Source organism: Lynx canadensis, chromosome X, assembly GCF_007474595.2.
Source record: "Lynx canadensis isolate LIC74 chromosome X, mLynCan4.pri.v2, whole genome shotgun sequence".
Lineage (NCBI taxonomy): Eukaryota > Metazoa > Chordata > Mammalia > Carnivora > Felidae > Lynx > Lynx canadensis.
In genome coordinates, this window is record NC_044321.2 from 106,659,407 (window position 1) to 106,684,210 (window position 24,804).

General features: G+C 40.6%; 1 protein-coding gene across 4 annotated transcripts in view; it reads right to left on the minus strand.

The window, feature by feature from the left end:
* The window catches only part of MBNL3 (muscleblind like splicing regulator 3), a 117,022-nt gene that overhangs the window by 11,757 nt on the left and 80,461 nt on the right, over positions 1-24,804 (minus strand). For 3 of the 4 annotated variants that reach the window (XM_030305863.2, XM_030305860.2, XM_032592237.1), the window contains exons 3-7: positions 20,464-20,628; positions 7,499-7,690; positions 6,189-6,425; positions 2,917-3,067; positions 1,251-1,286 (exon numbers count right to left, since the gene is read on the minus strand). In XM_030305863.2, coding sequence (XP_030161723.1) covers positions 1,251-1,286; positions 2,917-3,067; positions 6,189-6,425; positions 7,499-7,690; positions 20,464-20,628 — 781 coding nt within the window. The remainder of the gene's footprint in view (positions 1-1,250; positions 1,287-2,916; positions 3,068-6,188; positions 6,426-7,498; positions 7,691-20,463; positions 20,629-24,804) is intronic. The other variant, XM_030305862.2, reaches the window with a different exon arrangement.

Below are 24,804 nucleotides of genomic sequence, written 5' to 3' on the forward strand. Positions count from 1 at the left end.
TTTCTTATCTTCTGCAGTAGGGGCGATGTAAAAATGGGCTTTTATTGATTTTTATCACGTGCGTGTGTGAGAGTGTGTGTGCACCTGCGGATGCACGAGCAGGGGAAGGGCAGACAAAGAGGGGGAGAGAGAATCCCAAGCAGGCCCTGCGCTGTCAGTGCAGAGCCCAATGAACCATGAGATCATGACCTGAGCCAAAATCAAGAGTCAGACACTTAACCGACTGAGCCACCCAGGTGTCCCTAAAAATGGTCTCAAGACGGACACCAGATTGTGTTGGTGACTAATTAAAGGATCTGCATGTGACTGACTGTTAAAAATTACATAATCCCAAAGAATCATTTTGAAAGGGTTCTGTTGGGCCTGGTTTCCATGCACATGGCACTTCATTCTAGAACACTACAGAATGCTCTCACTCTGCTTAACTCATCCTTTCTCAACATTTGAGTATTGAATGACTTAGATCTCACGAATAACTTTTTTTTGGGGGGGGGGAGGGAAGGATTATTTTGTGATACTTTACTAATTATACATTTGAAATCTTTTAAAATGTCTTAGTCACCGATGTAAAGCTAAGAACAAAAGTGTCCACTCTGGCTAGATAAGGAAATGTTTCAAAATATTTCAGCTGCAATTTGTAGGATGCAAACAGACACATGGCAGGGTTAGTATTTGGCCACAGTGGCAACCAACTAGGACCCCAGAGCGTAGCAGTGTTGAGATTCCACAAAGATATGAAACAGCACCCTGTTACATCTTAAATCCTCAGAAAATGTCAAAATGCAGCTAGGACATCAGCTTTAAAATACAAAAGTGCAGAACTGTCTTATTTTCTTCTTAGTCGGGATGAGGTGCCCTAGCCTGCCTATGCTCAGCAACGCAACTGCTTTTCTGAGATACAATGTGTACATATAAACTGTTACAATCACAACAGAGGTGCATCAGAACAGTAGGAGAGGGGAAGGTCTGGTAGCCACAGTGGCGGAAACGGAGACAGAAGTAGCTTCTTGAAACGTCTAAGTATGCTCAGCTTTCCTGATGGCAAAGGTAGACTCCAACAACATTTTCAACCTGCTTTACCTTGTCTGTTTTCTCTCTTCTTTGTGCCCCGACTGCACCTGCCCTTCCCCCCAAGCCGGTGGCCCAGGAGCCACATCACTCAGTCACTCATCTCTTTCACAGTCATGACAGAAAAACACGTTTTTTTTTTTCAGATTAGAAAAAGTTGAGAATGTTTGTACAAAACCTACCAACACTTGAAGCGGGTGCCATGCACAGTATGGGCCCTGTACACCATGCAGAAAAGCGTGAAAAGTAAAGGAGAGAGATTTCATTATTACATCTTTACTGAGAGAAATAATTTTTAACCCGAAAGATATTCTTTGCAATATTAATTAATGAGCACATGCAAATCCAGTAATTTCCCATGCTTATAATTATAGCTCAGTTTTAAGATCACCAACCCAGGTAATCAAAGTAATTCTTGGATTCTTAGGTATAAGAGCGAACATTAAGTTTTCTTTAAAGGAATTACCTCACTTCAATTACATATTTAGTTTGGGCACATCTTACCACAGCCTCTTCTTTCTCACAACCGTGGACTGGACTATGAACATACAGCAAACAGGCTTTTCATCAACAGGGGGCGCTCAGCCCGACAGGTTTTAGTTTTGTTTTTGATTAAGGGGAAAGGGAGTCTTCTGACATTGTGCTCAGGAAACCAGACTTTAAATTAGCCAAATCCAGCAAAAAAGTCTAAAAACTGTGTTTTTCAAGTGATATCATAAAGAACTACTGTGGTTAGTAAAGACTTTTTTTAGGTCTTCTTTCCAAACAAATTAGCTGATTAATTTATCAGTTAACCAACAGGTTGTTTCAAGGGCAGGTGTATAATACCATGTGCTTAGTATGTTTACATAATTAATAAAGTTTTCTAAAATAACTTTAAAGCATGTCAGTATCACTTCATAATAGTTGCCAAACTGGGGCATTTATGATTCTGGCAAAACCCAAAAAACTACTCTACTCTCAGTGATTAGGATTTTCCATTTATCCCTAAGAGATTATATGCTCACTCTTAAAGTACTGAACCATAGGAAGAAAGGTATTTCTCCTCACATATGATATTTATTTGAACAGAATTTTCTATTCAATTTGGTATAAAACTTATGCTATTAGATACAGTTGAATGTAGAAGGTAACCAAATATCCTGCATAGTATCAGGAAAATATGATAAGCTGCTATATTTTTTTATATTAACTGCTATAAGAGTTAAAGGCTAAAACTATGTGTTTTATACATATATATGTATGTACATATATATATGTATATACAACTATACCTACAGTGTCATTATAAGATAGTATATGGTACAGTTACAGGACAGTGTGTATATATAGATACACACACATATTTACATATATATATATATATATATATATTTACATATATATATATGACTGTATACTGTCTTATAACGACACTATAAGTTCCAGGGTAGTTTTATTATAACTATCTTTGGCATATCAAAGATATATAGACTATATATTATTGCAACGCTGAAACTGTGAAACATTTTTTTTGAGGGGTGACCACTGTCTTTCAAAGGGATACCTAAGAGTCAAGGAATTAGTTTGAGACTGAACCAAGTGAATCAATCTTAAGAAGCAAACACTAAGACATGCCAAAAAGAAAAATGTTGACCATTTTGCCTAGTTTGATTTCAACCCATTCATTTGCAGGAATCATGGCAAAACTGGGGTTCTCTAGACTAGCAGATCAAGTATAACTGCCTTGTCTGATTTCCGGACAAAACACCTGTCGACGGTCCTCGAATCAAAACTCTGGCAGCTGGTGCGCACTCTATACATTCACACCATCGCGAAACCTGCGCAGCCCGGAGTCCCCGTTCTCACCTGCAGGGATATATGCCGGTGGCTGGAGCTGCAGGCCAGCCAGAGCCTGCTGGCAGTGGAAAACACTGGGGTTAAAGAACGGAGTCGCACCATTGGTCTTTTCAAGCGCCGATCTCTTTGGTATCAGTTGAAGTGCACCAGGCTGAAGGGCCTGCGAGGGAGAGATGGAATAATAAATAGCATCAAAGAAAGTAACAAAATGTCCTCAAGGCGAGCAAAGCAGCAGTTAGATAAAGGTATGGCCCGGGAACCCTTTGCAAGGGTATCTGTTGAGCAATTGACTAGATAAGTATAGCCTAACACAGAAAATAAACAGACAAGGAAAAAACATACTGGTTTTCAACTTCACTCATTTAAGCAAATAACAAAGGACCTCATCATTTGAGCACGATGTGACCCAAAGCTGTGAACAGCAAATACTCATTTAAAATTAACATGTCCGGGATGTCCATCCATTAATCTATTACAATGAGATGGGCAGAAGCAACAGATATAGCAGGGAAGAGATTTTTGCCAGTTAAAATTCCAACGTGGATCTAGGAGATAAATGGTACACAGGTGATAAAACAGATGTCAGGAGGTCAGAGTTTGATCTTGTAGCTCCATAAAACAAAATCCAATCTATATAAGGACTTCCCGTGCAAATTCTAGAACTGTGCTTCTTCCAACTAGTATGTAAGGGAAAAGTAAATAATTTTCTTTTTCACGACGCACCTCACCCAGATAACATAGTAAAATATGTGCAATTTTCATTTATAGATGCTCACTGTGCATTTCGGGATGTACCACCAGCTTCGTTAAGTCCTTGTAAGGTTTAATTCTAAAATGTATTAGAATTTAAAACTCTCCTTTCATGTCTACACTTCTTTCAAAACCTCACGGTGCCCATGATACTCGGTCAAATTTGCTCCTGGATCAGATTCGTTGGAGAAGTTGGACATGACTTTCTACATTTTTTTTTTCTCAGCAAATTGCATGTGACTTAAAAGACATGTCCCAGCAACAAGAATTAGGTATGCTCCAAATTCTTAAGGAGACAGGAACACTTGTGTTGAGTAATGAGCATTCCATATGCCAAAAAGGGGCATGCCATGACCTTCTTTCTCCTGTGGATAAAGAAGTCTAAAGGTATCTCTATTTTCTTTTTTTTTTTTTGGAAACTAAATATTTACTCTTCGTGTCTTTTGCTTTTAAATGCATACATGCTGCTTCAGTGAAGTCAACCTGAGCTACGCACATGAATACGAAGAGGGTAAAAAAAAATCTTTCTTTTACAAAACATTTCAACTCTGAATCCTTCAAAATATAGAAAGCCTAAATTTCTTCAGGAAGCCTCCTTTATTTGATCTTACCTCAAACCAATTCCTGTGGGCCAATCTGACTACACTACTAAGACTCTGCTCTGACCAGCTACTCAGAGAGGAATGTTATATTGATATTCACAAGTACCAAATGAAGGCCTACTAGATAATATTTAATTCTCAACAGATTTGGAACTGGCTTACATGCATCCTACCAAACACACTCAAATCATGAGAAATGGACACATACATATGAAGGCCCCGTGACTGAGCACGGAACAGGTACACAATGGTACATCCCATGCATATGAGAACCTTTATTTTTAGGGGAAACTGTATTTCTCTTGTGTATCATAGACCCACACTGCTTCTGAACTCCATGCCACTGACACAAGTAATCAAAAAAAATTGGAGGTTTAAAATCTGCAGTGAACACTCTGGATACCTTGCTATTTTTTCATAACTTAAAATCCTCTCCTTCAAAAGAACTTAAGACCAAAACCATTTGGTGAAGTCTTTTTAAAATTCATTAACAGACTGTTTTACAGATCAAGGGAGAAAATAAGTTTCTTCTACTTTCATGAAGTGATGGGTTCAGTTCTGAGAGAACAGAGGAGGTGAAGCAAGTCCAGAATCTACAAGAAAAGTCTGGAGAAATCTGGAGTATTTGCCTTAGAAAAAAAGACACGAGAGTCCCACTCATATGGAATAGGGACTGACTTATTTTGTGTAATAAAATAAGTTTAAGTTCCAGTTACACCAAGATCAACTTCAACTCAATAAGGAAAACCTTAACAAATAGGGATGTTTGAAAATACAGTAAAACCTTGCATTGCGAGTGACTTGTTCTGTGAGTGTTCCGCAAGACGAGCAAACATTTCTAATACATTTTAACTTGATAAATGAGCGACGTCTTGCAATACGATTAGTACGTGATGCCGAATGTCACATGATCAAAACTGAGCCAATGGTTCTTGAAATTCACTTTGATACACGAGTGCTTTGGATTATCAGCATGTTCCCAGAACAAATTATGCTCACAAACCAAAGTTTTACTGTAAATCTATCTCTTTCATGAAAAGGTAAGGTCCTGTCATGGGCTTCAGGATCCTGTAGGTGGTTTTTTTCTCCACGGCCAGGAAACATGAGGTTTCCTCAGGGTTTTGTCCCTTATTGAGATTATTATACCCTATTACATGAGGAAAGGCCCACATTAAAAAAAAGGAAAAAAATTACAAGCTGATTTTCTTTTTTTTTTTAATATTTTTAATTTTTAACGTTTATTTATTTTTGAGACAGAGACAGAGCATGAACAGGGGAGGGTCAGAGAGAGGGAGACACAGAATCCGAAACAGGCTCCAGGCTCTGAGCTGTCAGCACAGAGCCCAACGCGGGGCTCGAACTCATGGACCGCGAGATCATGACCTGAGCCGAAGTCGGCCGCTTAACTGACTGAGCCACCCAGGCGCCCCTACAAGCAGATTTTCAAAGTAATTGACAGCTATGACAAACTTAACTAATCATAATTTCTATTTCTCAACCTATCACACTGTAGTGTTATGCATCTATTTTTCCCACCTGCTACCTTACTGACAAAATGTCCATGAAGGTGGCTTACAGGGTAGAGAGACAACTTTCTGCCTTTTTGGGATATTAAGATTAGCTAGGCTATCAAAACTACTCAAAAATAATTTACTGTTTAAGTTATAGAATTTACTCTTTTCCAAAACATGGGAGAAAAAGCACAGTAGATTAAAATCATTAGTGAAGCTTTGAAACAATTATTTTTAGAAAATTTGAGCAAATGAAGCAGAATAAATAGGTGTTCTCTTTTCCAGCTTATAACCTTGGCTATTCATACTACGATCCACTCATGACTATTCAAGACTATGGTTATAAGGATATTAGACAAGGTGAGGAATGTACTAACATTTCCCCCCAAACAGCCTACAACCCCTGGTCCGTTCTTACCATCGCGGTGGCAGCTGAATGGTTCATCTGGTGATGAGCTGCCCTGAGTTTGGCTTGCAAGTGAGCAGGAGGATGAAAGTACTTGCATTTCTCCCGGGAGCATCGCCCTTTGATGTAATCCATGCAGATGGTCACAGTATTATCGCTCGCCTCGATCATGGAAACATCTGTAGGGTGAGCGTAGCGGCAATCGTTCTCACCACGGGTACAGTTTCCACGCTGGAATTCTCGGCAAACCTTAAATTACAGTGACAGTGACAACACATATCACATGGATGCCTGGAAGCTGATTAGCTTTTATTTATTTTGCCAGTGAATGTAAGAGCAAGAGTAGACGTGATTTTGTCATCTATCTAGGAAAATTCTACAAAAGCTGAAGGATAATGTGAAGCCATATTCCCGGTGAGACGTCCACATAGATGTTTCTATTCCTAGAAAAAAAAAATATTCCACTACGCCCAAAGGAAAGTTGTCTGCTTTAAAAGTATTGTTGAAAACCACTTTTTAATCTTCCGCTTAATTCACAGCCTGAAGTGTAATTAGCCAAATTTTCAAGAGGGGGTTATTTTGCTAAAGTCCAAGATGAGTCTTTGTCACACAGCAATGCAGTTTTTCCCAGCAAAAAGTTGTGGATCACAACTGAGTTGCGTGTACAGTCAGATTCCATTACGATACAAATGCCAGGCATTTAAGTCAGCCAGTGGAGTTGCCTTTGTATGAAATGGACTAGTTATTTATTTCCATGTAGGAAGAATGACAAGGGAAGACTGAAGGACTTCCATAAATCAAAAAAGCTGTTTGAAGTTTCTTTTAGATTGCCTTTTCATAAGCAGCGGGGATATTCATTATCTAGTCCATCATTCTTAAGATGGAGAAAAAGGTTTGCATACTATGATACTCCCTTAATATTCTGCATTCATAGAGACTTAATCTACTTTTTTTTTCCCAGTTGGATTATTCTAGCAAGTAGAGACTCATTAACAATACGGCGATCCCAGTCTATAAAGCTGGAGCCTGGGTTAAAGGAACATTCCCACCAGCCCTCTTGTGCCATAGCAAAGGGGATGCAGTGTCCGTATCTGGGCACACTAGGACACCGTCTGACCTGTTGTACAACTGAATCAATGCGTTGCATAACAGGCTACAATGGCAGTAGTAAGACATTTAACATTTTTCTGAGGTTATACTTCATAAGCTAAAAACTCAGGTGTATTTATTGAAAGCATTCAAAACGCTGGGCCCTGAGAATGTCGCTTTCTGCGTGGGGTTGATACTACCCTACAGGTATTTATATATTTCTACATCAATACCTCCAGTCTATCTGAACGCATCGGTTTGGGACCAGCAGCTCCTGGCAATGCGAGAGGCGGGTTTCCAGAAATCAGAACAGGTGCATTCGGTACAAGTTCAGCAGGAAGCAGGCCCATCCCAGGATGAGGTAAGTAAGGATTGAAAGCCATGGCAGGATTAGCTGCAAGTGGTGGATTCACAGGAAAAGAAGTCTGCACGTTGAAAAGAGGAAAAAAAAAAAGCCATTAGAGGTAAATAGATTCTTTTCTATTATTACACAGGAGGCATTCTTTCAAAGAGCCTAAGCCATATCCCAAGTTACCATTGTTGCTTTTGACTTCTGCCACAAGTGATATCACCTATACAGGCAATCTGCCTTGTCTCCTTACACAGGCATGGCCCTTCCAGGCAGACTTCCGGTTCTCCCGAAAGCCCCTCTGTTCCACTCTCCTCCTTCCTCTTTCCATCAGCACTGCCTGGCCCTAAGGCTGCCGGTCCTACCAAAGTTCCACCAGCCCCACCACCACCTCACTCCTCTTTTTGGCCCACTATCAATTACAGAAGACAGAAGGGAAGTGAGGAAGAAAGGGGCAGATTAAAGAAAGGTGAAAGCTCTAACAACTTCTTGCTGTCCACCTAAAATGAGATTGGGATGGTCGTTTTTTAAAAAAAATTAGAGGTTCTATTTCACAAATGAATCGGACTTGCCCAGCCTCGTCTTTACCTAGGGGGCCAGATGATATCCCTAACTCAAAAGGAGGCCCTAAAAAATGTTCCAAGGATCCCTGTTAGGCAGGGAGACATAACATAATAGGATTTGAAGGTATATAAACTAGAGCACAACTTGTCAAGAAAAACATTAGAAATGCAAAGGGCTCTCACAGGTTTTTCTCTCTTATGAAAGTCCTAATCTCAAGAGCTTGATACATGTATTGCCTTTATTATCTGTAACCATGTAGTTTATCCCTCTGTGTGCTATTTTCCAGCTTGTTCCACATGTGGGAATCTTTTCTTTTCAATGTGGTTCTAATTTCTTTGATAGTTCTCTTTTCTCCACTGTAATACCCCATTCTTAGTAAATGACTGATAGAATCAGTGATAAGGTTTAAAAAGAAATGGAAGCATTTAACGGATTAACAACAAACCATGGTTAAATGCAGTACATTTCTAGCAGGGACTCTATGAGGTAGATAGTGCCTTGGTGTGCACCTGGTGGTTTCTCTCGGTGCATTATTAATAGCATCTGTTCTTTCTTGCTTTCTTGTGATTTCTTTCACTAAAGAAAGAATGCATCCTTTGCCCTGTCAAGCTGTATCCATATCTTCTGCTACATCACATGAATAGGAACAGCCCTAAGTATAGGTAGAATGGGAGGCTATGGAGTATGAAGTGAGAGCCAATATATATATTCACCAACCCACCCCCTAGTCTGACTTGAAATTTTCACCTGCATAGCCGTCTCCCCAAAGCCCATTAAAAACCACATACCAGGGGCGCGTGGGTGGCTCAGTCGGTTAAGCATCCAACTTCGGCTCAGGTCATGTTCCCACAGTTTTGTGGGTTCAAGCCCTGCCTCGGTCTCTGTACTGACAGGGCAGAGCCTGCTTGAGATTCTCTCTCTCTCTCCCTCTCTCTCTCCCTCTCTCTCTCTCTCTCCCTGTCTCTGCTCCTCTCCCACTTGTTCTATCTCTGTCTCTCTCAAAATAAATAAACTTAAAAAAAAAAACAACCACATGCCAACATGGAAGGAAGGGGCTTCCCAAAGAGCACTCTACTGTAGATGATTTTCTCAAAGTAGCTAATCGGCACGTTAGGAAGGACAGAAAGAACTTGGCCCCTCAAAACTGACAAGACTCACTAGGGTGAGTAGAGAATGCATGGCAGCCAAGAGCTTTCAGAGGAAGGGGCAACACCAGGCACCGGGAAAGATGATGGTGCAGTCAGGGAGGGGCTTTAAGGTCTGAGGACCAGGTCTAGGGCTGACCCAGCCCAACTAGGCATTGTGATGTAAGGCTGTAAGGACACGCCATACTTCTCACTGAATGAGATGTGAAGCTCCAGGAATTAGCTGATGTGATATTGTTATATAATGAGATGGAAATCTCTTGGAAACTGCCACCCAGGCATGCTTCCACGATAAGGCACAGTTTATCAGTTTGATGATTCACGGTTGTCTCAAAACCAGCAAGAATCTCTCATTGTAAAAACTCTGCATTTGAACCACACAACAGTACTTTGTTTTACTTCTCTTTTCTCTCTGACTTTCATAGTAAATTTCTCACTGAAGTCACCCTGCTGTTTCTCCTGGATGCTTTCTGCCTTTGCCTTTTACAGAAGTGAGAAGAACCATTATTATAATTCTCTTCGAAAACTACTGAATTAAAAGACCTGTAGGTGAGTGGGTTTTCCAGATTAAAAATCATTAATCACTAATAAATAGTGATCGATTAATAATATTTAAGCCTAATGCATGTAAATGATGCTTCCTATTTGCAGTAGCTCTGAACTTCTGTAATTTTTTTCCTTCCTTTTTCGGGGAAATTTTCCTGGTTAACTTCTGCTTTCTTTGGAATATATTGTAACTTGTTTAGGTTTGTTATAGGCTTCAAGTGTATGAAAAGAAGTTGTAAATTACTTAGAAGTCCATATAAAAAGTGCAAAGGGCTTGCTGAAAATGTTTGGATTTTTTTCAGGTTTTGCCACGAACTATACTGTGCCATCTTTATGTTCTAAAATGAGTATTAACGCTTTTGTAACCATTTTCTCCTTGAGTAAAAACTTCATTCTTTAACACTGTTTATTGAGAAGAAGCAAGTTCTTCTAAGCACAACCCTTGGGCCTAGGCAGGGACTCCTGAGCTCCTTATTTATTTTCAAATGGACATTTTGGTTTTCTTACCACCACCTCTGCCCCAGGGTAACTATTCCATTGAGTTTGAACATTTCAAGGGCTTAGCTTTGGCTAACAGCCACCTGTTAAGCAGCCGGCAAGCTCACACATTCAGTTTTAATAAGCAATTTTAATCCTGCCTATACCTCGTCTGCAGCCCTGCCTGACAGTTGAGCTAACAAGAACCCATCTTGGGGGTAAAGAACCTTTTAAAGAAAAAAATTCCTAGCCGGCTGAACCTGAAATGGTCTGGACACTTAAATCTGTTTCAGATACTCGCTCGAACCTAAATTATTTACTAAATATTTGAAAATATGAGAAGGTTTTTCCTCCGAGAACCAGAGGGGTGGAATTTCAGCTTTCTCCGGGTCTTATAAAAACAAACCGTGAAGAATGGTGGAGACAACTGATTCATGAATAACAAGGTCACCTAGACAGTTATTTACTCCCAACGTCTCCAACAGCATTAGCTGGTAGGGTAGGAATTCCCAAGAGTGATCACACAGTACCTAGGAACTACCAGGGCCTTAGAAATACCTCGTAAAAGTCAGTGATCGCCTCTAGAACAGTAGCCCCTAATTCTGGACTTCACTGAAAGCTGTGGACTCTGAATATGGAACTTGCTCAGCAACTTAAAGCCCTCACAGAATTCCCGCTGGGGCTGGGTTATGGACTAATCACTGTCAAAGAGCGTGTGTTGCAGGCTAAGTAAGGGTAGGCAGACTCCAGCCCCTGGGCCTAATCCGGCCCACCTATGTTTGTATGGTCAGGATGACAAACCAGGATGGTTTCTACATTTTTAAATGGTTGAAAAAAGTAAAAGATGGAGACTATTTCATAACACACGGAAAGTATGTGAAATGCATATTTCACTGTCCTTAAATAAATTCCACTGTGCTCATTAGGAGATGTATTGATGAAAAGTTGTACATATTTGTTTTTTCTCTTTTTGGAGAAGTACCTACATAGTATCCTTGACGTTGCCTCTTGTGCCACAAAGCCTGAAATACTTACTAGTTAGTCAATTACAGAAGCAATTGCTGACCCTCATTCTAGAGGGTTCCAAGAAAGTAAAGCACTCCATCCATTTCTGGAGTAAAGCACTAATTTTATATGTATATAAATTTAATACTTGTGGCGTGATTCCACAAGTTGAAAAGGTTTGGCTTTAGAAACCAATACTAAAATATTCACTACAATATTTTCTTAATTGGTACTAAAATTAGGATTCTTCACTATTTATTTATGAAACAATAAGTACTCAGTGGTTAAGAATGGGGAGATAGATAGAATCTTGTGAAAGGTAAAATTTTAGGAGCCACCACATTTTGGGTCTTAAGGGATTCTGAAGCACCTTTTAAAAAAATGTTTATTTATTTTTGAGAGAGAGAGAGAGAGAGAGAGAGAGAGAGAGACAGAATCCCAAGCAGGCTCCAGGCTCTGAGCTGTCAGTACAGGGCCCAACGCAGGGCTCGAACCCATGAACCACGAGATCGTGACCTGAGCTGAAGTTGGATGCTCAACCAACTGAGCCATCCAGGCGCCCCTTGAAGCACCTTTGAATTGTAATACAATCCACTGAAAAACTATGCCTGAAATATCTCTAGTTTACACATACATTTTAGGAACACTGAGTTATCATTTAAAATGGGTTATCCCTCAAACTAGTATAAAGAAAAAAATGTGAAGTGCTATGCGAAATCAATCTTTGTGTCTCCCCAACAGCTTAGATCTATTTGTAGTTACTTCAGTAATATCCAAGGTTCATTACAATTATTGTGTGATGAATGCAAGACACTTTAAGTCAATTATGCCAGTCCTTGCCTGAAGTCAACATAATTGAGGCCTTCCCTCTCTGAGCTCCTGTCTAGAGGTGGGCGACTAAACATTTCCTTTTATAGGATGGCAAACATTTGGTAATAATTTGTTGACTAGATTTTAATACCAGAAAAATAACACTCTTTAACTTTTACTAGCACTCATAATACCTTAATTTTATTGCTCATTGACAAGCATTTATATAGTATAAAAGGAAGCCCTGCTCACCATCACCATGTGAATTTCTGTCCTTAGCTAATCCCAAAGCACTTTGAAATGTATAAGTTTAGTTTCCCCCAGACTTTACTGTTCATATGGAGCACAACTGAATAATCTTTCTTTCAGAGTTTTTGCTTGGTCATCTCCACACTCTCTGAGTGATGTTCTGAGTGATGCCCGCATAACCTCCAGACTAGTTAATTGGTCCCTCAATAATTGAGAGTTAACTTTATAAACAGACGCAAGCTGATAGTGGTGTTTATGTACTAATCCTACTTGTTAATGAATAAGTCACCGTGGCCCAAGAGAGAGCTAGGCAAAAAAAAAAAAAAAAAAAAAAAAAAAAAAAACCAAAAAAATACATAAATTCAATGGTCAAAAGTGAATAGTTGTCCTCATCTACGTCTGGCTTTTCTGACCTTAATCACAGAAGGTAGGCGATGGATCAATACATTGTTGTGAGTGTTAAAGGTATAAAACATAGCATGTAAGGGAGGACACAATATGGTTTGGATCTGCCCATATTTGGCGGAAAAGAAGCTGCAAAATAGGCCAGCAGTTACGACGGAGTGCCCAAAGACAAATCTGTGTCACACCAGATGATTTTACAGGTAAGAATATGGCAAGAGGGCAAATGACTTCTTTAGACGGGCAAGGCAGTTTTGACTCTGTTCCTGAAAAGTGAACAAGGACTGACCTAAAAATCGTACGTTGGTGAACTATATGTGATAATAGTGGCACTCAAGTGACTAGTACTCCACCAGGAAAGACTCAAGTGGTTACCCAATTTTAACAAAGGGGATTAAACAAAACATGAGTGGGGGAGGGATGACCAGAGCTGAGAAAAGCCGAGAACCGCAGGAAGTCTGGAGACTATAAACGTTTCAATGCAAGTCCAGGATAAATAGATGCTAAGGGTTATTATAATTATCAAGGGTTCAACAAACCTCCACCACCGCCACCACAACAACACAACAACACAGAGTTAATAGAAAGATAACTCTACAGAGGAAAACCAGAAAAGGCGAAAGGTCTAAAAAAATGTGGATGATCAGGTAGAAATCAGACACTAAGAGTAGCACAAAAATATTAATTCACCATCTTACTATTGTTAGATCATAGATTCCTAGAGGGCAGATGTACTTGGTTGAATGAAAAGAGATTCCTAAGCCACTGATTAATTTTAGGATTATCAGAAAAATCAAATTCAAACATCACAGCACAAAAGAAACACTCAGGGATCAGAAGTGGTGGCAGAGGGATTGACTAAATCCACCAATCCATCAGTTTTCCTGTCTGCTAAGGAAGACTTGAGGCAGAAGGCTGCTCCCAAACGGTCTTTTCACATAGATGCACATTGTGTGTCAGCAGCACAGGACACTTTATACACACGTGTGTGCCATGCAAGCATACACACATACACAAATATAGGGATGTGTGCATTTTTAACGTTTTTAAATTTATTTTTGGGACAGAGAGAGACAGAGCATGAACGAGGGAGGGGCAGAGAGAGAGGGAGACACAGAATCGGAAACAGGCTCCAGGCTCTGAGCCATCAGCCGAGAGCCTGACGCGGGGCTCGAACTCACGGACCGCGAGATCGTGACCTGGCTGAAGTCGGACGCTTAACCGACTGCGCCACCCAGGCGCCCCTAGGGATGTGTGCATTTTTAAACTGGAGTGGCTGAATCGTCAGTATCAGAAGGTATCTAATGTAGAGTTCTGAAACAATGGCTTTGTGATACTGTAGATCAAAAGATGCAACTTCTTTTTTTTCCTTCCTTCCTTCCTTCCTCCCTTCCTCCCTTCCTCCCTCCCTCCCTCCTTCCCTTCCTTCCTTCCTTCCTCTTTCTTTCTTTCTTTCTTTCTTTCTTTCTTTCTTTCTTTCTTTCAAGTAGGCTTCATGCCCAGTGCAGAGTTCAACTTGGGGCTCAAACTCTCAGGGCTTGACCCTGAGATCAAGACCTGAGCTGGAATTAAGAGTCGGACACTTGGGGCGCCTTGGTGGTTCAGGCGCTTAAGCATCCAACTCTTGATATCAGCTCAGGTCAAGATCTCACTGTCGTGGAATCAAGCCCCGCAACAGGCTCCTTGCTGAGCACAGAGGCTGCTTGGGACTCTCTCTCTCCCTCCCCCTCTCTCTCTCTGCCCCTCCCCCACTCGCTCGCTAGCACCCACCACGCACACCACATGCTCTCATGCTCTCTCAAAATAAATAAATAAATAAACTAAAAAAAAAAAAGTCGGATGTTTAACAGACTGAGCCACCCAGAAGCCCCGACAGGCAGCTTCTTAATGCGTGGTTCCAGACTAGTGAATTGTTAATATGACTGGTATCCACAGAGTGGCATAAGAGCAGAGACCAGGGAAAGGAGAGTTTAAAATATTCAGTAGATGCATAAAGGGTATGAAGGCAAAATAGGATTGTGTGGGCGACCAGTTTAAGATTATTGTCAGGTGCCAGGGGCCACCACAGGCTTTACACTAAGTCTTCTGGTGGTTCTCCCTACTGAACTCTATTGATCTGAGCAAGGGGATGGTTTTGCTGAGAGAAAAAAAAATCATCCTCAATAGGTGAGGCTGTCAAGCATTGATTTTGTCGACTGTTGCTGTTGTTTCATCTTCCATTCAGAGAAAAAGATCTTCCCAGAGCCCTCCCAACTTCCTGCCTTCATCTCAGAGAAGCTAACAGGCCCACACGGTCTCATTAGCTCCAGGCTCTAACCAACTGAGCCAACCAGCCCCAGAGGAGAAGGACACACAATGGGCTGAGAGGAGATTACGTTGAATTTATCCCGTGGGAATATATGAGGGAGGCACATGGGAGAATGTTGAGATTAGTTACTATCAGAGGAATGGGCACTGTAAAAGATATCATGTACCAATGCTCTCTGTTGGGCTGCAAAAATTGTAGCGCTTCTGTTTAACCTCGGGAAAAAACAAGATTTCACATTGTGCGTTAACAGAGTTGGGGCAAGGCAGAAAACCGACTGCTGGTGAGACTTCTTTCGTTTTACTACAGAAGGAGCTTCAAGCTGTGTGACAGGCACGGCCTAGGCAAAGGACCTGAACAACGGCTCTACTTTGGCCCAGCAACTGCAATCAGGAGTGAATCCAGGGTCTGGGGGGGCCTGAAGTTGAGGCAGTTGGGTAGGGTAGGGGAGTCTTAAGAACAAAGAATACACGGGTATCTTTTGCAAATCTTACAAAGGCATTGCAAACACATTGCTAGGGCTCCAGCACATTTGCCAGGGCCTTGGACGGAGCCCATGCAAATGAGGGGCCCTGAGCCTTCGCTAACCTCAAGGTAAGTCTACCCCTGGGAACAATTTGTTGAACAAATAATGTTAGGCTTCAGCCGCGATATCTAAAAGTAAAATCTTGTCTAACCTTTTAGCAAACATGGTAAAATCCGGATGCAATTGGGGGACTGGATGCATGGTATGACTCCATACACTTCTGTGATGCGATGTGGTCAACCTCAGTCAACGCAGAACTTCACATGATAATGACAGTCATAATTACATTAAGAGCACATTAACGTGATAATTACATAATGCCTGTCATCGCCGACTTAAACGTTTTGCAAAAATCACTTTACAAAACATTTAGATGTCAGCACATTGAGATGAAAGAGCTCAATGTCATCATGTATCGTCTCAAGAGTAGATAAGCTGAAAAATCTGCCAAAGAACCTTCATTAAAATACATTGTAATTTCTGTACGGATCATGAGACTGGTCATCTGCAATACGGAAGCGGTTTCCTTTTCCATTCAATCTACAAAATGGCTTGCCCACCTTTTTTTCATGGTAATTTTTAACAAAAGAGCCATGACAATAGGGAGACAGAAGATACTTCGGGCAATAAGGTTAGTTTTGTGTGTGAACCATATGAACTATATGTGAGCTATGTGAACCAGAAAAAGTGTAACTCTGATGTGAATATGCTAAATGTACGATGTATTCTGGTGAGGGAAGGATACCCTTTGTCTTTAACTACTTACTCATTTAAGTACTTAATGTTTTCAAAAATTAAAACGTCAACAAATTATTTTGCAATTCTACTTCTGTTCACTTAAAACTGCCCCAGTCCAAAGTTTCAGAATGGAATAATATTATACTTTATCAGTCCTACTTAATTAAGGAAGAAAAATATTGAAAATGCTGGGCTCTAGACATTATTCGTTATCGGTGTATCCACCTTCCTTCTATCTACTGGAACTTCCTATTTTTTCCCCTTTTGGCTCTGAAGTGTTACATCACCTTCACTCCTTACTCTATTAATGTCAGGTAAAGATATAAGCTGGTTTATGGGCAATGTCTGTGGTAAACAGAATTATAAAATTGTTGTAAAAAGGTGGGGGGTCCAGACAGACATCAGATGATTCTGTCTGCAATGAAGGAAAAGTCTGGAAGGGAACCCATGTTTATAGGCTCTGTGGTTTGGAACACCGTAACTTGGCCACAGGAATGCAAGCCATGAAAAACATACAGCAGACCAGAGGACTTGGCACACCCCAATAGCTGAACCAATAACCTGTATATAAATCATCAGGTGAATACACTTGACTGGGTGAAGTTCACCTGCGTGTGAAGAACTGCCTCCATGTGAATCACCACATTCAAAGAGAGAAACTAAAGGAGTTTACTAGATACAGACAGGTCTAGATTATGCAAAATGTCTACATCAGAAATATTTTTAATAGACTTACAACATCATATCCACTGAATACAAGCACACATTACATCCAGCAGTTGAGAGTCCTTCCCCCCCTCCATAACGAAAATTCCTAATTGTGAAATTGAAATTTTAAGACATTAGCTTTGCTTGAGAGCAATCCCAATCCAGCGTGCCTGCTTTTCCCTAAAATTCTTCTACGGGGCTCGTGTTTGCCTCTTAATTATGCCAGGGGGAGTTCTTAAACATGATTTTTCTTTTTCTTCTTTTTCTTTTTCTTTTTTTTTTTTCTGTGAACATCAGCAACTCTCTCTCTTAACTGCATTGAAAAACACTGGGGAGTCACGCCCTTTGTCTCACTTGCTAAACTTCCTTAATAAATCCAACAAAAGCTTTCAGAGGTAGAATTTTATACTAGCAAATGTCAATTCAGACCTGTTAAATACAGTGAGCAAACCTGCCTCCTACAGCAAGCATTCCACCCAAATTGACTAGGTGTGGCTTTTATTCATTGTTCAGGCACAGTGAACAGAATCTGTCCTCTAGCTACCATCCCATTTAGGTTGACATTCCCTTTATCTGGGGGCTTATAATAAGCAAACCATACTCAATTTTCCAAAAGCAGATGTGCTCCTTTGGTATCCTAGAAACGGATCAAAGTATGCTTTGTGGAAAGACCTGAAGTTCAAGCCAGTGATACCAAACGGGTCTTAATATGCAACCACACAAATATCAGGACTGGAAAAAAAAAATACCAACATTGGAAATTTAAACAAAAGCTTGACTATTTTAGGGAAGAAGAACCAGATTACCAGGGTGGTGGGGTTCAAAAGCATAGAGAGATGTTTCGGGAGCGTAGGTACAAGAAAAATTAAGTAAAATCGTATGTTATTTCTATAGTAATATCAAGATCCACAAGAAAGAACATTTCTTTCAAACCAGACTGGTAAATGTCACTTAAAATTGCTCACACTAGCGCAATTACAACACGCCTACAAAGCTTTCTAGACCACAAAATAGGATCATATCAATCATCTTGGGGTGAGTTTTTTGTATACATAATAACTGCAGAAATTAATCTTTTATCAGTTTATCACATCACAACAGCTATTGTTAAATAATCTACAAGGTAGAAAGCAATTTCCAATTGTTCCCTGGGGTCTTCTAAGTAATGTCTTGTATCTTACGATATGCTATAAAATAAATTGTACTCCTGTGAGTCCTATCAGTCATATTCTGCAGCCTGAAATCTGAAATTACCCTCATTGAAGAAAAAAGGGAAATGTATTCTATTACAGAAAGCATGGAGAATCAAATTAGAAAGCACAAGAGGCTGGAAAACTCAATGGATCTCTTATTGGACTCTAAAAAAAGCCACTCCCTATTCTCCAGGGTGAGGCAGCATGATCAATAATGCATGAATGGTTGAGAGGGGAATGGAAAGATTCTCCTGGAGGTTGAATAGAAGATGAATAGTCTGCCTTCTGCCTTTACCCCTACTTTATCCCAGGCTCTGCTCTCTGATTCCCTGAAACAGGGCATTTGATGGATGCTCCATTGCTGTCCCTTGACCTATGAAAAAAACAAAACAAAACACATGCACCGGCACTGTAGGAAATCTTGGGCTCAGGTGTGTGATACAATCTGGCCCCTATTCTTTGCTCAGTCTGAGATTGGGACATCCTATGAGAGGCCAAGAGTAGTAATAATGGTGGATGAAAAGCTCCCTTGCTGTATTGTCCTTCTACTCACATTTTCTGGACTCACCACGCATGTCATTTCTCTGCGGCTCTGTTCATGCTATTCTCAGTATCTAGAGCACTGTCTCTTCCCTACCCCGTTAGAAATAGCAAAAAATGGAAATCAGTGCGTGAAAGCTAATGAAAGAGTTTGGAGAAGGAGTTCAACAATATGAAGTATTACTAAAGGTCAAAGAAGAGCTCTAAAGAGCTCACTAATGACCTTCTGGGAACTAATTTATGAATATAATTTATCACCACTGAGTTCCAAGGCAAATGTTTTTGGCAAGCTAATAGTACAGGAGATGAAATCTACTCATTTTGCTTAAATTTGCCTGGACATTCTGGAAAAAGAGGATCATGGTGCAAAATTGTAGCAACTCATCAATGCCTCTACCACCTGTTTTGTGCACCATCTATAAAGATGTACCAGTTAAGGGGTGCCCTCTCCATATTGATTTCCTTGAATACTGAGAATCAGTGCTATAATGAAATAGGTTTTGCTGAGTGCAGGTTAACCTACCCCCACATTTTTTTTGTTGCATCTAAATATTATGTATGCCTTTCAGCTTTCAGTGAGTTTATTACATAGTCACTGATGAAATGGGTAACAATGACAACGTAACACTTTCGAATTAGCATCTAGGTAATGGTTTAAGGGAATGGGACACCACTGAACTAAACTTGAGACCTGAAAGGGCTCAGTAGAAAAGGGACAGTTTCCAATTCCTCCTGGAAGGTCTCAGACTAAACCGTAAAAGGGACAAAAGCACTTTTTTTAAAGGATCCATTTCAACTCAATGATCCACAAAAATACTAGACGCTAGTCTAGAATGACAACATAATCTTTGTAATTTCTGCAAAGGGAAACTCCGTGGCTGGGTTATGGTAAACCACCATCAAATACCTGGCCAGGATTTGTCAAGAATGTCAAGGTCACGGGAAACAGGGAAAGACTGAGAAATGGTCACAGACCTGGCCAGAGAGGGGAGACTGCAGTCAAATAAAATACACGGTGGTACCCTGGATTTGGCACTGGAACAGAAAGGTGGCACACTCATGGAAAGACTAATGAAGTCTGAAAAAATTCGGGAGTTTAGTTCACGGTAATGTGGAAAATGTCACTTTCTTCATTTCATATATCATGAAAACATAAGAAATTAACAGTGGGGGACACTGGGTGAGGGATAATATGGGAACTCTCTGTACTGTCTTTGCAACTCTTCCTTAAATCTGTAATTATTCCAAAGTAGAAAGCCTATTAAAAAGGAACAAAAACCACCATCAAAGAGCAAGGACATTTCAATTAACATCCTAGAATTCAACGGTTTACTTGTAATAATCATCAAACCTCCTCATCTTAAAATATTAATATTCATATTCTTCTATAAGGTGAATTCATGGTAAATGCAACCCAGGTTTTAAACCCAACACACCCAAAGGCTCCCTTCACGTGCGCAACAGCTTTGTAGTGTCAATGAATACATTAACAGGCATCCTAAATCCTTCTGGAACTAAGTTCCTGAAGGCCCGGCAAGGTTATTCCGATGTAGAGCGATATTCTTAAAACAAAAACAAAAACAAAAACAAAAACAAAAATGCACAGATACAGTTTTTGCCCAAGACATAGCCGTAACTTACAAGTGATGCCATCTGAGCATTCTGGAGCATAAACTGCATTTGCTGGGCGAACATGGCTGCGGCAGTCTTCTGTTGAATCAGATTGTTCCGTCCATTAATTTCCAGCTGCGTTTTTAGGTGTGGAGGAGGGTGGAGGTACTTGCAGTTCTCTCTAGCACACCGACCCTACAAATGAAGAGTTGGATGAGCCTGCGCTGATATTTACACAAAGCTGGCAACAAACTACCAAGTTTATGCAGCTCCAAGCTGTGAGTGGAGGAGACCGGTAAGGAGGGTTTTACATCCATTGGCTCATTTAAGCTTTGAGCCAACCCTCTAAGATGGATACCCTTGTAACCTTCACCTTTGAGATGAGGAAACTAAGAGAAATGCACACAATTAAAAACGTGACAAAACCGGAACTAAAACCCAGGGAGGCTGATGCCAGAACTCATTCTCGTAGGCACTTTGCTCTGCCCTACTTTGATATGCATCAAATTATGTGGAAAACATAAAATATTAGGAATACTGTGATACCATCACAACAGGACAAAATTTAACAAAATTTTAAATAAAAATTTCCTGATGTGAGATGTAAAATCATGCCTGTGAAATTAATTAAGATTCTGGATTTGGATCTACATCGACAAGCAATCAAGAAAATGGAGGGAAAATGTTAGCTAACCGTATACACATAAATATACCTTACACATTTTAGATCCACTATTCTGGACAATTTGGGCTCTAAAGTTCTTTTTCCTGAATCCATACCATGTGAGAACCATCCTGAAATCCCCCGACGTTGTGTTCATCAAAGAAGAAACCTCTACATCTGGCACTCATGTTGTTCTTCAGGTTCCAGAAGCAATGGTCCTGGATCACTTGGGTAAATGAGACCAAAGTGTATTTTGGAGTCTCAGCTCTTTCAAAGTTTTATTGATGTGTTTAAGCACTTCCAGACAGGATAAGATGTCAGTCCTGGGCAATCAAATATGCCTTTGGTGTTGCCGAAATGCTGACCTGGCTGCTAATTATGGTGTCTACTATGTGACAGCAAAGGATGTCACTGGACAGGGATTTATCACATCATCAAATGTGATCTGTTGTTGTATTTGTTTAACTCATGAGCACTATACAAAGACGCTAGTGATTCTCTCAATTGCATTACCAGGTCCACTATAATCCTTTTAAGACAAGCACAAATGTCAGCAATTCTTTTTCCCACAGATGCTAAATTTTTTTTTTAAAGTGCATGAGCTTATTGGAGAAAGGGGTGGAGAAAAAAGGCAGCTTTTTAAAATTTATTTATTTTTTTGGACCCAAGAGTGCAACCTGCTAGGCTGCCTGAATCCACAGGAGAAATGGGTTAGTTCACTGTGTGCTTTTTTTTTTTTTTTTTTACTGTTTATTCATTTTTGAGAGAGACAGAGAGAGAGAGAGGGAGGGAGGATGGGAGAGGGAGAGAGACAGTGCAAGCGGGGGGAGGGGCAGAGAGCGAGGGAGACTCAGAATCTGAACCAGGCTCCAGGTTCCAAGCTGTCAGCACAGAGCCTCATGCGGGGGCTGGAACTCACGAACCGTGAGAAGATGACCTGAACCTAAGTCGGACGCTCAACCAACTGAGCCACCCAGGCGTCCTAGTTCACGGAGTGTTTTTAGCACATGCTATGAATTTTCCTTACTTAACATGACTAAATGGTGTCCACGATCACTTCTCCGTATTTAGTTATCTCGTCACTAAAGCATTCCTCGAATTTCACCGTGAATCGAGGTGTGAGATTCAACTTTATAGAGCCACATTTAACGCAAAGCCAGATGCACTGCAACAGCCCTTTTAAATACCAGATCACAGCCACAAAGGGGCTCTATCATTTTCCTTCTGGCAAGAAGCTGAGTATAACTTAACACATAGCTTGAGAAATTACAGGAGCCACTATTGTTTTCTGTCGGCTTTGTCCTTTTGTCTCTTCCGATGATCAATTTATTTGTGACCAAATTAAATGATTTATAAAATCAAATAATATCTTAATTTCAATGTACCTTCACATTCCTCTGCATATCCTGGAAAAGGAAGAATTTGTTGGCACTAAGAGTTTTCTGATTTCATAAAAGTAGCTTAGGAATCCTTACGTGTGCTTAAAACCACAATAATAGTGGGTTCCCCCCTCCATTTGTGTGCCTCCTACGAGAAAAACATACAGCTTCATTTTACACCTACCACAATCTGCACCAAAGCAAAGTCACAAGGATTTCAGCCTCCAGATTCTCCACCCTCCACCCAGTATAACCGAGATCCTCTGGCTCTGAGTTAACAGCCCCGCGGGAAGCAGGGATGCTTGGTGGCTTCCACAGCCAAGCATGCTAGTTTATACTTCGGGGTCTCTTTTCCTCCTCCCACACCCTAACATTAAGATTTCCCCAAGGTTCAGTCCTAAATCCTCTGCTCTCCTCTCTAATCTCTTTCTCTGGAGAAATGAAGTTCTTGTCAAGTTTCATCGATCACCACACTGGCTCAGATTGTAAATCTCCACACCGATCTCTGCTCACTCTTCTGAATTTCAGTCCTTCCTCATCACTAACCACAGCTGCATTTGGAGATCCCGCCCCCTTAACCAGATCTAAAGAACTTACTCCCGACCTTCCTTCTCCATAGACTAGGTTTCCTCTTCCCGCATAGTCCCATTTAGGACCACCGCTCCAATTCCCAGGCTGAGCAGGATCGCCTTGGAATTGCAAACCCACCTTGACAGCTTTTCCAGATGAGTGGCAAACACAACCATAGACGTCTGCACAGAACACAGTTTGTAACCCCTTCTTGAGACAGCTTTATAAGGAGGGCCGTCTCTTATATTTGGGAGTTCCAAACAATAGATCCGTTTAAACAATAAAAAGAAAAGGAATACATTAGGATTTTACCATTGTTACAATTTAGAGTTTTAACATCGTTTACACTGAATGCAATCAGAGAGGGGGGAGGAAGCCAGGCAGAGAGAGAACACCGTGTATTTGGCACCTTTCCTGGCAATCTACAGATAAAGAATTACTGCCTGCCTTTGTGCTTTGAAATTACTGTCCCTTACATATAATAACTTTTCTTAAGCCTCGTCTTGGAAAACTAATGACATTTGGACGGAGCAAAAACAGTACACAGAAACAGAAAAAGAAAAAAGAATCACACTTTAATAATTACATCAACTTGGGCTCTAAAACTAAAGTATGGAATATGAGGTAGCATAAGACTTAAAAATACTTACTCATCTTAGTTATGAGATTTTACTTGATTTATAAAGCATTCTGTTTTGAATGGCAGAGTCCATAATTTAATTCTATAACAATGCAAATGTACAGCAATACTACCTTACCAGAGACTGCCGCTTACGTTAAAGAAGGCTTATAAAAGACCAAAAAATCTGCATTTTCTATCCAAACAATAGATGATGAGACCAAATAATGTAATATCAATGTTATCTGTGGAACACAACATTTCAAAAGAAAACCAAGCCCCTTAAGTTTTTTCAAAACAACTCTGGAACTCAGAATGACATATTTATATGCACAACATTTGGTGGTAACAAATCTCCGCTGTATAGTATTCATTCTTCAAGAGGCCCAAACTTAATTATAGGCCAAAATACTTTAATTGGAGTTGAGAGCGGGGGGAGGGGATACACTTGGTTTTTGACATTTGCTAACATTTGCTTTTGGTCCTCGTAAGGGATTAAGGCTTTGGTAAACATGTTGGGATGGGTTGAGGTGGAGGCAGGGGAGGGATGACCCAGCACAGTCTGTAATGACCTATTGTTCTTGGCCTTTGGAAAACCAATGACTAGGGACTAGAAACGTTCCAGTGTTTTCTTTAGACCAGCTAAGCACTCTGAATGGATGACAAGATATCCTATCACACTGGGTCTGTAACAGCCCAGACACTATCTTGGTCTGAAAAAAATCACCCCTCAGGTTTCCCAAGCTGAGTCAATGGTGTCCCAAGCCCTCCTTCTAGACCCACACGTTCAGAGTTGCCATGGCCTCAGTGCAAAGAAGCAGACCATGTCACAAAGGACTCTACAAGTCTTGTCCTTGGGACAGTTGCCATCCGCCAGTAGAGCTGGCACTACCTGAGAAACAGCAGCTAAGGCTAGTGAAGACAAAGAACCCTCTCTCTCCCTTCCCAAATATACATGGAAAATTAAAGAAGCATTGCAGAGATTAGCACGTAAGTTCATTGATGCTTGCCTGAATTTCACTTCTTTTCCATTTCTCTTGGCCTTAAAAACAAATCATTCTCATCTGGTCGTTCGCTATGTTACTGAGTTAAGAAAACAGCCAAGTGATCCCATAGGAAAGTGGTTCTCTGCTGAAGGA